General features: G+C 36.8%; 1 protein-coding gene across 1 annotated transcript; it reads left to right on the forward strand.

Annotated features, from left to right (window-relative positions):
* Positions 1-507: 507 nt before the first annotated feature.
* On the forward strand, positions 508-13,759 carry PSAT1 (phosphoserine aminotransferase 1; the record flags this gene model as incomplete). Its single annotated transcript, XM_009700856.1, has 8 exons — positions 508-568; positions 1,731-1,800; positions 2,920-3,125; positions 4,785-4,957; positions 6,014-6,183; positions 9,803-9,931; positions 12,490-12,627; positions 13,252-13,759. Coding segments are annotated over 8 exons (1,053 nt in total), but the record flags the coding sequence as incomplete, so codon positions are not given.
* Between the last annotated feature and the right edge of the window lie 1,784 nt (positions 13,760-15,543).

Below are 15,543 nucleotides of genomic sequence, written 5' to 3' on the forward strand. Positions count from 1 at the left end.
CTGTATGAAACCAGGCATTTTCCTCTTGGGTCAGTTTGAGGTATCCAGTTCCCCAAGCTGATTCTTTTTCTTTATATTTTGCTCAATACCTTGGTTGTCCTATTTGCATAAGTCAAGGGAAAGAACACAGGATAGAGGGGTGGGTGTGGGTATCTAAGATGCTTGATTAAAAAGAGTAGACATGCAAGCGTTAAGCATTCTGTAAAAGGTTGGGAGTTCCATCTGACTCCTAGAAGTCATTCTGAAATCTGGAAATGTAACTGTTGAAATAATAACTTCAAACCTGGTCTCCACAACAAGTGTATGATTTGATTATGCTATCTTATGAAAAGCCTTCAGCTACTAGATACAATGAAATTATATTGATGACTATATACTTCTGTTAACCTGACACTTGTCAAGTGAGATTACTGCAATATGGAGCAGCTGGCATATGCATGATGCATCAGTGACTCCAGATAGTGGAAAATTCCCTTAATTTATTTGTGGATTTTTTCTTTTGTTTAGGTATTGTTAGAAGCACAGAAAGAATTGGTGGACTACAAAGGACTTGGTATAAGTGTTCTTGGTAAGACTTTAAAAATTCTGTATTTTTCATAACATAGATGTTTAACCAAGTTGTTTAATAAGAGTTTTTGATCTTGATATTTCAGCCTCTTTTCTAATACCTTACTATGGTAACATTTATATCCAGAGAATACTTTTTCATACTCCTTTTCTACCATTTATCAGGAGACCATAAAATGATACATAGCTAGATGTTTAGTGATCCAAAACAAAGGACTAGAGACAAAGAAGATAACTAGTTATATGTAAAACATCAGCATTTTTTGATCTTTGGGCAGGGATGTGTGTGTAGGTATTGTATATATATAGGCAGTATATAAAATACTATATATGTATATAGATACTATACACAAATATACATGTAGTATATATGTGTGTGTATATATATGTATATAGATACCATATATAGTATCTTATATACTATGTGGCAAAATGCTTCAGATGTATTTGATGTATAACATCTTTCCTATTAGGAAGGCAATGCTGTCCTGTCATGAGGAGGAGGTGTCTTGTGTGCCATATGGGTAGCTGACTGGCTTCTCAGCCCCGGTTGCACAAAATTTATGTTCAAGATGGTTAAGATGGTTAGCATTTTACTAGTCCTGTGAAACTGCTTGCTGGAAGTAGAATGTGCAGCAGTCTCTGCAGGACTGGGATTCATGTTTAAATTGTACAGTCTTACAGATGGAAGAAAGCATATGTATTTAATAAAAGGAATTGTATTAAGTGTCCTTAACATTTAATTAGGATTACTGTATGGAGAAACCTTGTTAAAAATAAAAGAACAAAACAAACCGCTGTACATTACTCTATACTTACTACAGCATTAGTAGCAGAGAAGGTTCTTAGAGTGAGGAAAATTTACACCTTTCTAGGGAGTATTTTTTCACACAGAGGTAGTTGTTCCTGGAGGTAGTTAGGTCATGTGGATGCCAAATGTGAATAGACTGGATTTGACTGGATCTGGACAAGGATGATGGTGTAAGTCTTGTGTGGATATTTAGGAAGGCTCAGAAAAAAAAAGGAGTTGGAACTGAGAATAGGAGCCTTCAGGCTTTTTGTACCTGTAGTGTGAAAGGTTTAAAGCTGAATGGAGTTTTTAAATCACATTCATGTATTTACCATTTTGGTTTGTGTTGTTTCTTCTTTCCTTTCCACCAAAGAAATGAGCCATCGGACCTCAGATTTCACAAAAATTTTAAATACAGCTGAAAATCTCATGCGTGAATTACTGTAAGTGAATTATTTCCTGCTTATTTTTATTTTATGCTTCTTCTAGTTGCACCAGTAATGACTAATGTGGAGACCTTTCCTTGAAAACACCTGATGTTTGTTTTTTGTTTAGATACTGTGTCTGACAGTGGAATAATCTTGGAGAGGACGTTGGTCTTCTGTTTGTTGCTGATTTATTTGAATGTGACAAAGAGCTTTTATTATGTTAAGATGCTTTTTATATGTCTACTATATACTGACTAGTTGACTGTCTTCTGAGATTTTAATTTTTGTCACCTTCATAGAATTCATGAAGAGCATGAACTTTCTTCGAGAGGTAACTGGAAACAATAGAAATCAGTTCTCTAGTAGCATAGAGGTGATCTGTACATTACTTATCAGTCTGATTTTACTAACATAAGCTCTTTCGATATGTTTTACAATCACTGATCAGGAGCCCTTTTCCTATTTGTGGAGTGACACATTTTTAAAAGTTTGGAATAAATATGTTGTGTATTAGAATTAATGTTATCATAGTAGTTAACAATGTTGGACATTTTGTGTAAAAGCTTGACTCAGTCACAGCCAGAATTATTAACAGAGGGGTTTTAATGAGTAATTTGAACAAGTAATTTTTGTGACTGTATGAAGAAGTCCTTATGGCACTTGCTCTGCATGTACGATTTACTGTGCAGTTGCACTTTCAAATTGAAAGGTCACAAAACTGAATTCTGCTGTGAGCACTTGGTGTGAAGTTCTTAGCCTGACAGAAAAGCTGTGAAGCTAGCAATAGACAAATTTATGAGTGAGCATTAATTCTGCTGCAATATCATTCAAGTTTGTGTATATTATGATAGTAGAGCTAATCAGGAATGAATTTGTTTAATGCTATCCATGGGGAGGAAAAAAGCTTGTTTTCAGCAAATTTTTATCAGTAAAAAGTATAGCATTACCCTTAATACTTAAGTTGTTACTCAGGATGAGTGCTGAGGTAAGTTAATGGGATTTGGTCTAAACTCTTGTCGAAGACTCTTTTAAAATGATAGTGTTTTTCCTCAGTTGTTTTTAAATGCATAATATCAAGTATTATGCATCCTGTTTCTTCTGGGAATAATATAAATGGTTATTTCTTGCATGCAGAAACATACCGCAAAACTACAAAGTAATTTTCCTCCAAGGAGGTGGATCTGGTCAGTTCAGTGCAGTCCCGCTTAATCTCATCGGTTTAAAGGAGGGAAGACATGCAGATTATGTGGTTACTGGAGCTTGGTCAGCAAAAGCAGCTAAAGAAGCAGAGAAGTATGCCAAAGTGAATATCGTTCATCCAAAACTAGGAACCTATACAAGTAAGTTGATGATTACATCCATCCATGTGAATGCTTAGCTTTTTGAATTGCTCTAAAAGTTGGTCTAACTCAGCTACTGGATTATTGAATGTTAACTAGTTAGAGTTGATTGCCCAGCACTCAAAATATTGCCTGCCACATCTCTTCATGTTCATCACTGGGAGACCTGTTAGATGGCTTAACAGTCTCTACCAGAAAAAAAATTGTGAAACTAGGCTGAGCAGATCTCAGAAAATAAGTGACAAGAAACAAATGTGTATTGGTAGGGAAATGGTCTGGGCTGTCTGATTATTTTTTTTTTGTTATTTAGCTTATTTTTATTTTGTTATTTATTTTGTTATTTAGGGGATTTTGTTATTTGCAGGGATATTGTGAGGTATTTCAGGTACACTCAATAATGAGAATACTTTGAAATTTAGAAGCGTGTCTGGGATCTTAACCTTCTTGGCCTGGGAGATGGGAGACCTGAATTCTGTTACCTACTTTCAAGGGTTTCCAAATCCTTATCTTCCCAACTCGTGTGTTATAACAGACAGTTGACTCTGGAATAGAAGAGGCATTTTCAGCTCTTTCTCTTGAAGCTTGTTACTGGACATAACATAATCTGAGTGACCACGATGTAGAAGGAAGAAAAAGGCTGACTGTAATTGAGGCATTGGGAATTTTTATGAGAGAGTCTGTTTCAAGAACATTAAGTGTTTCATTTGTCACTGGATATACATAATAATTCTTGTAGCAGGGACACCTGAGTTCTGGTTTCTATTTCTTCTAGTCGTGCTCACTTTTCTTCCCTCTGGTCCGAATTACAGCATTTAAACTGGGAAGAGTGGCAACAGGAGAGACAAAGAACATCCCCATATGAGTTAGGGCATTAACTGGTAATTAGAGCACTAACTTGGAAGGTAAGTTTATATCCTCTGAGGCACAGGAAGGAATTGAACCTACAACTTCTCAGTTTAGGGAAATGTATTCACCATTTGGCAACTACAGGTAAGGGAAGGCAGTAAGTAACAGTGGAGGCAATAGCAGCACTTCTTCCCCCTCTTCTTTTGGAGAAGACAAGAAAGGAAGAGCAACCATTTGTTCTATGGAAAACCCATTCTGTGCTGTCAGGGCGTGCCTGTATATTGTCTGTTGACAGAGGAAATGTTAGTTTTGTAAATCAGTTGCAAAGCTTAAACGGGAGGTAGGTAGATAACCTTGTGTTCAGCTTGTGCAAGACTGAAATGCTTCTGGGGATGCACAGAAACGCAGCTTTAGAGAACTTTGCCAGTGAGAATTTGGATGCTTCAGTGGTTCGAAAGGCACCAGGACGATTCTTGGACCTAGTGCCTGAATTCCTCTGGAATGCTGTTTTGGACCCCCAGGGCAGTAGTTTGTAGCCTGGGATTGCAAACCTGATGAAAATCCCTTGAGAAATAAGGGCTGAAAACCAGAAGGGTGTTTGCAACCTTAAGGATGGCTCACCACAGAATTTTGGGAATACATTGGTGTATTTCCTTTGCAAATAAATTATATCTTCCTGGCAACAAGATAATTAATACTTCATATTGCAAAATTGTTCTGCATTTGCACTTAAGTCCTGTGTTTGAGTAAAATTGCATGCCAGGAAAATTACTTGTCCACAGCAACCTTTGATTTTTCTTTTTTGTTTCTCAGACATTCCTGACCCAAGCACTTGGAATCTTAATCCAGATGCATCTTATGTCTATTACTGTGCTAATGAGACTGTTCATGGTGTGGAGTTTGACTTTGTACCTGATGTCAAAGGAGCAGTCTTGGTTTGTGATATGTCATCAAACTTTCTGTCCAGACCTGTGGATGTTTCCAAGGTACAGTATTGGACACACTGGCTGCACAAAGCATTTTCAAACTCGAATGCATATAATTGGGAACTTTGAAATGTCTGGATGGCCAGAGATACTGAGCACTGAAGTGAAGGAAATCATATTTTGTTAATTGGTTATCTGGTGGTAGCTAAAAATGTTGAAATTTAAAGTTTGAGATTTCAGTGTCTGTCTGTTGTCCTTTTTTTCAGTAAAAACATATTGAACTATGTTGAAATTGTTCATGTTAGTAGCTGTCCAAGATTATTTGTCTACTGTGTATCTTCACTGATGGTGTAGCTGAAAAAGGCATCTTCTGAATCATATTTAGTCTGTAGATAGTGTGTATGGCTATAGCACGGTATTGGGAATCAGAATTTTTGATCCTGCCTCTTACTTAAAAAATCTGTAACCCTTTTTAAACTACTAAACCTTCCTGTGCCTCAGTCACTGTATCTCTGTTACAGATAGTACAGAGGCAGAACATAGTACTCGCTTAGGTTTGAAAGTGTGTAATGAGCGGGAAGTGTTAGTGACTAGTGAAGTAGCATGTTTCACCTTCTGATCTGTGTGTAGCAAAGAGGGGCAATTGTTAGTGCATTCATGTTGGCCTTTCTTGATCTACCTCTTTGAACAGGTGGATTATATGTTGCATGTTCTGAAACACCAGATTGGTTGAAAATACTGTGATCTATGTGTGAATTTATTTTTAGTAAATTTGCTTGGAGTAGTGTGAAATTGGGACAGGCTGCCTGAGAATTATTTGTGGTTACTAAATAAACATTTAGCAAACCATTGGGAAATTTGTTGTGATGATCTTCCTCAAATGAATAAAGATACATGGTTCTGATAACTGACGTACAGGGGCTAACAACTTTAGCACTTTGAAATCAGAACTTCCCCTGACTCTTCTTTGGCCTACAAGTTGCTCATTTTCAACACATTCTCCAAACTGTTCAGCAGAGTTATTTGGCTGTTGTATAATGATACTTGTGTATTACTCATTTATAAGATCTACTAGTGAATGCATGTAGCAAGTCCTTCTTTTTCTCTTCCTGTTAGTTTGGCGTGATTTTTGCTGGTGCTCAGAAGAATGTTGGCTGTGCTGGAGTTACTGTTGTCATAGTACGTGAGGACTTGCTGGGATTTGCATTGAAAGAATGCCCTGTAGTACTGGATTACAAAACACAAGCAATGAATGGCTCTCTGTATAACACTCCACCATGCTACAGGTAACTTGCCCTGCTATTTAATATCTTATTTAGAAAGCTACTGCACTGCCATCTGCTGCTCTTATCGAGAAAAGTTTCAGAAGTTGAGTATTTGCCTTCCAGTCACTGGTACGTTGAAGAGTCTGACATGATTCCTGTCAAAACATGGGAAGTGTCCAGCCATATGACTGTAGTAGGCTTTGAGGTTGCCTAGTGGGACTCGGCCATAAAGGACGTGGTACTTTTCGAAGTAAATATTGTGTATATAATTCCATTGTAGAAGTTTCAGGATCCAATTCTGACTTACAAGAATACAAGTCTAGTCAATTTAGTGGTGATGCTTCTATAATTTCAAGTAGATAATTTGACACTTAGTCTTGCTTCTTGAACACACGGTGGAGATTTAATTTAATTTCTTCCTGAAGCTGTTCTCAGCATTGGAACCTCCAGATCCCTATTGATTTTCTTTGCTGGAAAAAAGTAAATATTATTTTTATTAAAGGTTTTAATAATATAAAATATTGCAACACTATTATTTTTTTAATAATCATTCACTACTGTCGATTTCGAAATGAAACTGCACAGGAATTTTTTTAAAAGCATTTTAGTCATTGATTTGCTTTATTCTCTAGCACAAGTTTCCATGTTTCCTTGACTACTGCCTCAGTGTTTGATTTAGCATCCAAAGATAAAATTGGTCTAGTTTCATAATCATTGCTAGCAATCAAGATCGTAAAATTGGCATGTACCTGGTGATTTCATGTATGCAAGAAGCAGAACAGACTATAGCTTGCTCTTTTAAAATTACTATCTCCTAGCTTCTGATAGCTAGCAAAATGATGCTTTGCTACTGGAATATTTAGGTGCTGAGCCAGTAGTATCTACCCATTTTTAATCTGGAGCATTTTTATACCAATGTCCACTAAAATGATTATTTCAAAAAAGAAAATCTTCAAACTAGGTATCCTTTTTTCCTCAGAAGTTTTTAAATTAATTTGAAAAAATAATTTCTACTTTTAAAGAAAAGATCTCCTTTTTATTCAGATAATTTGGTAATGCAACCTTATATTGATGTTTAACCTCAGCTCCTACAGCTTTTTCGTTCATGCCAGAATTTGCAAAGTTAAGTTGCCTAATGATGTCCAACAGATATTAAATGCATTGTATATGTATAAAGTACAGCAATTCTTGTGTATAGAGCCTACCTTAATGCCATTGCTTACTTAAATTCAGTAGAATTTTAAGTGATACTAATTGATTCTCTGATTCTGCTGATTCTCACTATAGAGTGTACTATTGCGACGACATAGAGGCAGTTATCTCAATTTATCGAAAGAGCAGTAAATCTTGTGAGCATATGTTTATTCCAGATTTTACAATGCACAACTTGTTTTCCCAATGACTATGTGTACTGTAGAGTGTGTAGTGCTGTAATGATGTCCTCTTGCTATCAGCCTGACTGCCCTGTCGGCTGGGTACACCCGGTATCCTTAGAGCTGCTGTTAAGACAAGAATCAACCTTACAATGTTTCCAGATTATTGTCTTCTTTCTGAAAGTAGCTTTGTAACGTGGACAGTATGTGTGTCTTCTTTCCCAATGATTGATAAAGCCTCTATTTTGTGATTTATTATTTTCCCGACTGCCAAGTCACACATACTGTTTTGGACACTGTGTACTTGCACATGCCAGGTTTAAAATCCAGCCATTCATGTTTTCCAAGTACAAAGCTATTTCCATTTGAAAAACCAAAGTTCTACTTAATCTCAGCACTTGAACACAGTGTTACTCCTCCGGTCTGAAAAACAAAACAAATTAAATTCTGCAGCTTTATTTTAGCCACTGCGAAGAACTCAGTATCTGTCAGTAATATTAACAGGGTAGTGGGAGATTAAGGGAGCTGAAAATTAAGTTGAACTGACAGTATTTCTCCTTTCTGATCACTGTCTTGCCAGATTTCGCTTCATGCTACAGACCCAGATTGGAGTACACTCCAGAATCCAGAATGTAACACAGACTGAAATGTTGGCAGGGTGCACATCTGTTTGGCTTGGCTCTAAATGCCTGTTCTAGTTTTTGTAAGGAACTGGCAAGCTTCTTAGTTCTGTTTCTCTGCTCTCTTCCTTGCACTCTCTAGTGGTTTGCTGGCAAACACGCAGGAAATATTAACTGAATTTGCAAAAGCTACTTCAGCAGAAAGGATGTTAAATTAAATTAAGGTGACGCTAATGGCTTTAACCTCTTCGCGCTACAGAGCTTGACTCTTTGACCCTAATCTGCTTTGCTAAAGTTAACAATGAATTTGCTATAAAAATCTCATTTCCAAGCTCCAGAATGCATTTTGCATTTAAAATTGTTCCAGAAACGTTATTTTGAACGACATGAAAGGATAAAAGATTTCAGCTGGCTGGGTTTTGTGGATGACTCTATAGCTGACTTCTTTAAACTTTACTTGTCGAAGAAGTTTCACTCAATGAAGTGAGGGCAAGAGGTGAATGTGGCCGTGTATATTTGGCAAGGACACAGGCTATGCTTCGCTTAAATCTTTTACACTGGGGTAGTTGACAGCGTGCTGTCATAAATGTGGCAAGATTGTGCTCTCAAATCTATAAGGTGCTTTGTATAAAAGGCAGTCTGTAACCTCAGTTATTCTGCAGTCTTTCTGCAGTGTTCAAAGATTTGATGCTGGCATCTCCTGAGAAATTAAAAGTAGCAAAGTTTAAAACAGCCTCCTGCTATATTTGTGTTAGGGAAACTTGTAGGGTAATGTTCTTTGAGTACTCCCTTGGAATCTGTAATGAAGGGATTAATAAAAGCAAACTTGTTGGAAATACGCCATAAAAATTTGTGAACAGTTTTTTCTCTAAAGTGTTGTAGTCATGGGAAATGCCTGAACTTGAACAAGCTGAGTTTTGTAGCAAAAGCACAAAGCCAAAGGGCCTCAGGGTATTTTTATGTTGCACTTAGTAACTAGCATTGAATTACTTGGTCCCAAGCCACATGGTGCCAGTAGGCTTCCAGATCTCTACTTAGAACTTGAATGGTAATGAATAATTAAGTGATACATCATTATTTGTTTCTCCAAACTTCACTGTTCATGTGGCAAAAGGTCTTTTTAGACAGAAATGGAGATTATAGTTTTTATTTTTAACACTTGTGAAAATGTGATTAGATTTCTGGCATTATTAACGTATATACGATCAAGATTCACCCCTGTATCTTTGCTAGAGCAGCTGCACAGGGTGGATAATACTAACTTTTGTGCTAATTCTGGCTTTTTCCAGGACTTGACAGGCAATTGTGTGGTCAATGAACTGGCAATCCATGCAGCATGTCTGGGGATGTCATTGGGGGCCCTGCAGGGCTGCAGGAAACCTGCAGCACTTGTTCTGTGGTACAAAAGATTAAATTTGGTCCAATAGATTTGTGTAGCATGTGAATTTCAGGGTACTGCATCTGTGTCCGAAAAATGTTGCTTGCTTAGAATTGTCATAATTTGTAAAATAGTCCAGTTTCAGAGTTGTTAATCTTAAGCACCCTAAAACCAAATATGACCTTTTGTGAAGTATTAAACAGGACTTATTTTTCCTGTTTTTTATTTTTTTAAAGTATCTGACTGAAAAATGTTCTTTCCTCTTGCAGTATTTATATCATGGGATTGGTACTGGAATGGATAAAGAATAACGGTGGAGCTGCAGCTATGGATAAACTTAGTTTAATCAAATCACAAATGATTTATGATATTATAGACAAATCTAATGGATTCTATGTGTAAGTTGCTATGCTTTTCCTCTTGATTTCAATATTTGTTGTGGAGCCAAACATATTCATAACTTTTAAGAGTCTGATTGCAGCATATTTTTAAAGCTACCTTTTCAGTATATAGAAATTTTGAGGAATCCTACAGGAATTAGTGTGCAAACCATTCGCTTGATAAGTATCCAAGGAGGAATCTCATTCCAGTAGGAAGTTATTTAGAATTATCCTGTATAGATCAGTTGTGAAGCATATTAATAACGTATGTTCTAAACTTAATAAAATGCAGGAACCTAGGAGAAGAGTATGAAAAGACCAGATATGCAGACTCTGATTTGCATGCTTAATGAATCTCTTGGGGAAACATATCAAAACAGAGAAAGTGGCATGTAAGAAATGGTAGACACCACTTTTGCTTCATATTCTTCCTACCGTCTTTCAGTAATCAACGACTCTGCTTTTTCTCTGTCAAGCAGAACATTTTTATTAGCTAATATGTTCTGAAACACTGAAATAGAAAGAGGAAGATCAGGCCTAGATGTAGTCAAAATGTAGTAAGTTTTCTTTATGTACAGTTTATTTTTTTCAGTTATTTTTGATGGTTCTCCAAAGTGGATTTAACCCTCTGATTTTTACATATTGTTGCACTGTATTTTTGAGCTCACAGGACCCAAAATATGTATAGTTAAAAGCTGATGTGGTGATTCAGAATAATTCTAATACTTGCCAAGCTCAAAAACTAGTAATTGACTATGAAACTTCAGAATATTTCCGTTCACCTTCAGTATAAAATCAGCAGTTTTGGGACCTAATTAACTTTCAAGTTGAAGTTAGGATAGGGCAAATTAATTTGGATTTTTAAATTAAAGCTGTCTGCAACCTTAATTGGCAGGGATATAGTTTCATCATAATATTTAATACATCCTGCATGTCCATTTAGTTGATGAGAACAGCTTTGCCTTTAGCATTGTCATGATCAGGATTTTGATCCTACTCTACTGAAATCCTCAGGGTTTTTCATAAACCTCAGTGAGCAAATGAAGCCTTAAAAAGACATTTTGTAACAAATAGGAATCTGTTTCAGGTACGCTGGTCTGTAAGGCTTTGAGTGGGAGATGCAATGCAGATGGGATGGTAAATAGTTAGTTGGAAAGGCAAAGCAAGCTTCGCTAACTGAGCTGTGTGCATCTTACTAAGCAATACAGAGTAAGACTGTTTTTTTTTTAATTGTATCTGTGACTAAAAGGAAGACCTATCTGAAGCTGCCTTCCCACCTGTAATGTGTCACCTAATCTGTGGCATGCTTTACTGGGTAAGCAGTGTGACAAGCCACTTAGTGAGTGGACACTTTCTTCCACAAATTGCTGTGTGCCATTTGCAGTTTGCTTTCCAAAGCACTATCTGAGTTACATTGGTTTGCCTAATAGCAACTGGGTCTTCTAAAAACTATAGCGTAGCTACAGTTAGCAAATATGGGAATGCTTACAAGCATAGGCCTTTTTGAAGAGTGTTTTCCTGCTTGCATCTGAAGTAGAAAATTTGCATAGGCAGGTATTATGATTGATCTTTTTTCTCTTCATAATGGAGACAGATGTACAAAGGAACAAAGGAGGAACTAAAAAAGAATGATACCCATTCTTTGTCAAATAAAATAATAATAGGTATGAAATTTGTATGCAGTTATGAGAACTTATTCCTAATGAATACATGCAAGAATCTACATCTCAATTTTAGGAAAGAATAAATGTGGAGGCTTCATATCTCCTTTGTAACTAGGAGCACTAATGAAAAATATTTAAATCTCCCCCTCCGTTCTTACCTTCACAAAATAACGGAAGAGAAATTTTTCTTTAAATATATCTTTAATTTTCTACTTTACTGTAAAGGGAATTTTAAGAGATTAAAGAGCTGTGATGCACCTCATTTTGTGGCCATGTATGCAATGCAGGATTTAGTCTAGAGATGACTCTTCTCTACTTGAGATTTTCGTGATGCTGAATAATGTTCATGATTCTGAATACTACTGATGTAGAAAGTGGACTGAAACCACTAACAGAAGTCTCTAATGTCCATGGAAATTGCCTTATGCTATGTTCTTATACTTCCTTTAGCTCTGTTTAACTGAGTCAGGCTCAATTCTGGTAGTGCTTGTGACTAGCTGAGTAAAAATTGGTGCGTCAGTCTTTGAAGATAAAGAAACTGCTTGAGACTTAGTCAAAATTCACTGTAACTAACCTCACTTACTGTAGGGGATATAACTGAGACTGTTGTGGGTGGGGTGGTGGTTATGTTTGGGGTTTTTTTTTTAAATCAGGTGTGTCTACAAGCTTCCTGTGCATTTCTCTGGGGCAATTGAGTATGTTGGGAAGGGTTAATAAGCCTTCCACATACTCTTTCCATTATTATACTTGGTTAAAAAAAGGAAGGTTGCTTTCTTTCAGAGAGTAATGACCTTTTCAATTATAGAGGAGTTACTTTGGTGCTAAACAGATGCAATTATTCACTTTCTTAAACTGTATAGAGCTGAAAATGTAAACAAATGGGTTAATCATTACATTCTGCCACTTTTCTAGATGTCCAGTGGAGAAAAAGAACCGGAGCAGAATGAATGTCCCTTTCCGTATTGGCAGTATCAAGGGTGATGAAGCACTGGAAAAGAAATTTCTTGAGAAAGCTGTGGAACTTAACATGATATCTCTAAAAGGACATCGGTAAGTATTGGTCAGATGAATCCCTCTCCTGTGCAGAATAAACTGTTACTGCAGCGATACAGCAGCAAGCATTGTGCATTGACTTCCCAGCCTTTCTCACTCACAAGCTGTTCCTCATATTGGTTTGGCATCACTTGGGAATAGCCGTCTAGAGAGTGTAATCAGAGACTGCTGATGGCTCAACTACTGCTTAGGTGGGCTGAGAGAGCTTTCTCCTTAATTCTGCTTTCTTCTCCAATTTGATAAATCTGGTTCTGTGCAACTGCCAAAGAAGGTCCCTCTTGAGGTCAGCTCCTGTCATTGTATAAAGCCTTTCATTACATGGCTTGTCTACCTAGTTGCAAGAGTCCCTTTCCATGTTCAGTGGTGTTTGTGGGATTAAAAAAGTTAACTTTTGTTGTCACAGAGCTACAGAGTTAGAGATACAAATGACTCAGTATTTATTAGTTTCTCTAGATTGCAAGTTGCCTTGAAGAATGAAATACTGCTTCTCATTCACAGAAAATGTGAATTTTATCCCCTTGGAGTAGGGGTAGGTTTAAATGTCTGTGAATGTTATTAATGTCTTTTTTAGAATACACAAACTTTCTATTTTTTTTTCCTCCCCTCCTCTTTTCAATTCAGATCTGTGGGAGGAATCCGCGCCTCTTTGTATAATGCGGTGACTGTAGAAGATGTTCAGAAGCTTGCAACGTTCATGAGAAGCTTCATGCAGATGCATCAGTCATAAATGCCTGTGGGTTAGAGCCACGCTGCACATCTATAAAAAAAAGCTAAAGAGTTTGAAAGTTACTGTGGTACTGCACAGCTGTAGCGCACAAGTTATATTTTCTTTTAGTTCCTGTAGCTATTTTACTTAACTGCATGGGATTGAGGCCCAATCTTGCAATGACTTGGCAGCCTTGGTTTCACTGAAGGTGAGGATCCCCAGACTGATCAAGATTGGCTTCAAAATTTGCAAAACAGTATTCTTAATGTACAGTTAAAACATGAGTAGCATTTAAGATACTATGGATCTGAGTCTGTTTCTTTCTTCAAGTCACAGATGATTTCTTCAGCAATGCCTTGTTTTCAGTAAACTTCAGGAAGCAAAATCTGTCATTAGCTTTCTGTAATGCTTTGCAGATACTCTGTGACTGCACAGCAAAGCTAGAGCTAATATTAAGTGTTCTATAAGGGTATCTAGTTGGTTTATCAGATATATTCCAACAATGTACCACGAGCAGTATTTAGGAGTTAATATCCATGTTCCTAGCTTGAGGATCTTGCCTTCAGATTTCTGCTTGAAGTACTATCACAACAGTTCCTTGTAGCAATAACCATTATGATTAAAGACTGTAGGATTAGACCTTTTTTCATATTACCATTTATTGTTTTAAAGCTAAGATGCATGAATCTATAATTAAATCAATTTATGAGATGTTTATTTCTCTATGCATTTTGTATATTAAACTTCTCTAGGTTATTAATTTTATATTCTTATTTTGGAGTGTGAGTATTTGCTCCTCCCAAAAACTTGTTTTTAATTTGTTAACTTTGTGCCAAACTGGATTGCTGTATTCCACTCAATGGATCTGTGACTTTCTCTGCTCTGACTTCCTAGCCCAAAGTGCAGCAGACTTTCTTGTCTGGTGCTTCTTAAATGTTTTCCCTAATTGCACCAGTATTTTCTCTGCCTTTTCATTGCTTTAGTTCTGTAGCCTTTTGCATATGAGGCTTTGCCCAGCGGCGGTAAATACAAGCCTTGACTTCTCTGCCTTTTTCTGGTGCTACATCACACTTTTGGTCCAACTTTCTCACTTGATTCTTCTGGCTTATTCCAGACTTCGATACTCTGGGCTAGACAAGGAACAGTGGTTATGGAAAGATCTTCAGAAGATCTTCTATTATAGTACCCTTGAGTTACTTTTCCTTCTCAGCTTGTGAATTTGCTGCCAATGACCATTGACACTAGCCTCCTATTTTAACTTATGTAGAAGCTGTCTGCTAGTATTGTAGTGTTTAACATCGCTGCAGCTTGTTTCAGACTGTAAATCTTTGGTACAGGATTGGGATTTTTTGATTTTTATGTAACACCAGTACAGTGGTAACAATTTGATAATGATGGACTGTCCCTTTCTTGGTGGAACCTCACAGCAACTCAGTGGAGTTGTACTAGGGATGAGTTACAGTCCTATCTTAAAAACCATCATTTTATGACTGTTTTGAGACTTTTGTCAACTTAGTGTAACTCAAAGTAATTAAACAAATCCAGTGAAGGAAATAAAACTTAAGCACAGCATGCTGTGAAGTACCAGTGTGTCTGAAGCTTTTGTTTTTGTCACTTTCAGAAGGTTGAGAAGTCATGCATAATGTGTGTAGAATTTTAGATTCCAGTATCATCCTTTTCCCTAAAAAGCAAATTTCCCTCATTTATGTTTTACTTCTTTCTGAAAATAGTCCTTCCTACAACTAGCATGGAAACAAGAGTATTACTATGAGAAGGCTTTGAGAACCCTTTTTGCCCTGCCAATTATGAAGATCTAATTCAGGTTCCGTATTAAGCTTTTTAACTTTGTAAAATTCTGCTTTCTTTGAACTTTGTGTACTTGTTTTCAACAGTAGCTGTGGCTTATATCTCTTTCCAAAAGTTAGTAAACGTTTCTATTTTATAATAGCCTTGCATTCCTCTTAGCAGGTACGCTTTCATGTGTTATTACAAGAAAGCTTACACTGCTGTGTGCAGTTGATTCACGAACCTAACAGGGAACCTTTTTGCTGCTTCTGAATTGTGCTTAGTCTTTTGTCAAAGACTTTTTTTTTTTTTTTTTACCCAGAAAGGCAAAAATCATGTGAAAGCAAAATGCAGAGTGAAGACTACATTAGCAGGCAGTGATTGACTGAATATCATGTGAGGGCGATGCAGGAATGCTGGGA

This window comes from Cariama cristata, unplaced genomic scaffold (assembly GCF_000690535.1).
Source record: "Cariama cristata isolate BGI_N322 unplaced genomic scaffold, ASM69053v1 scaffold20835, whole genome shotgun sequence".
Lineage (NCBI taxonomy): Eukaryota > Metazoa > Chordata > Aves > Cariamiformes > Cariamidae > Cariama > Cariama cristata.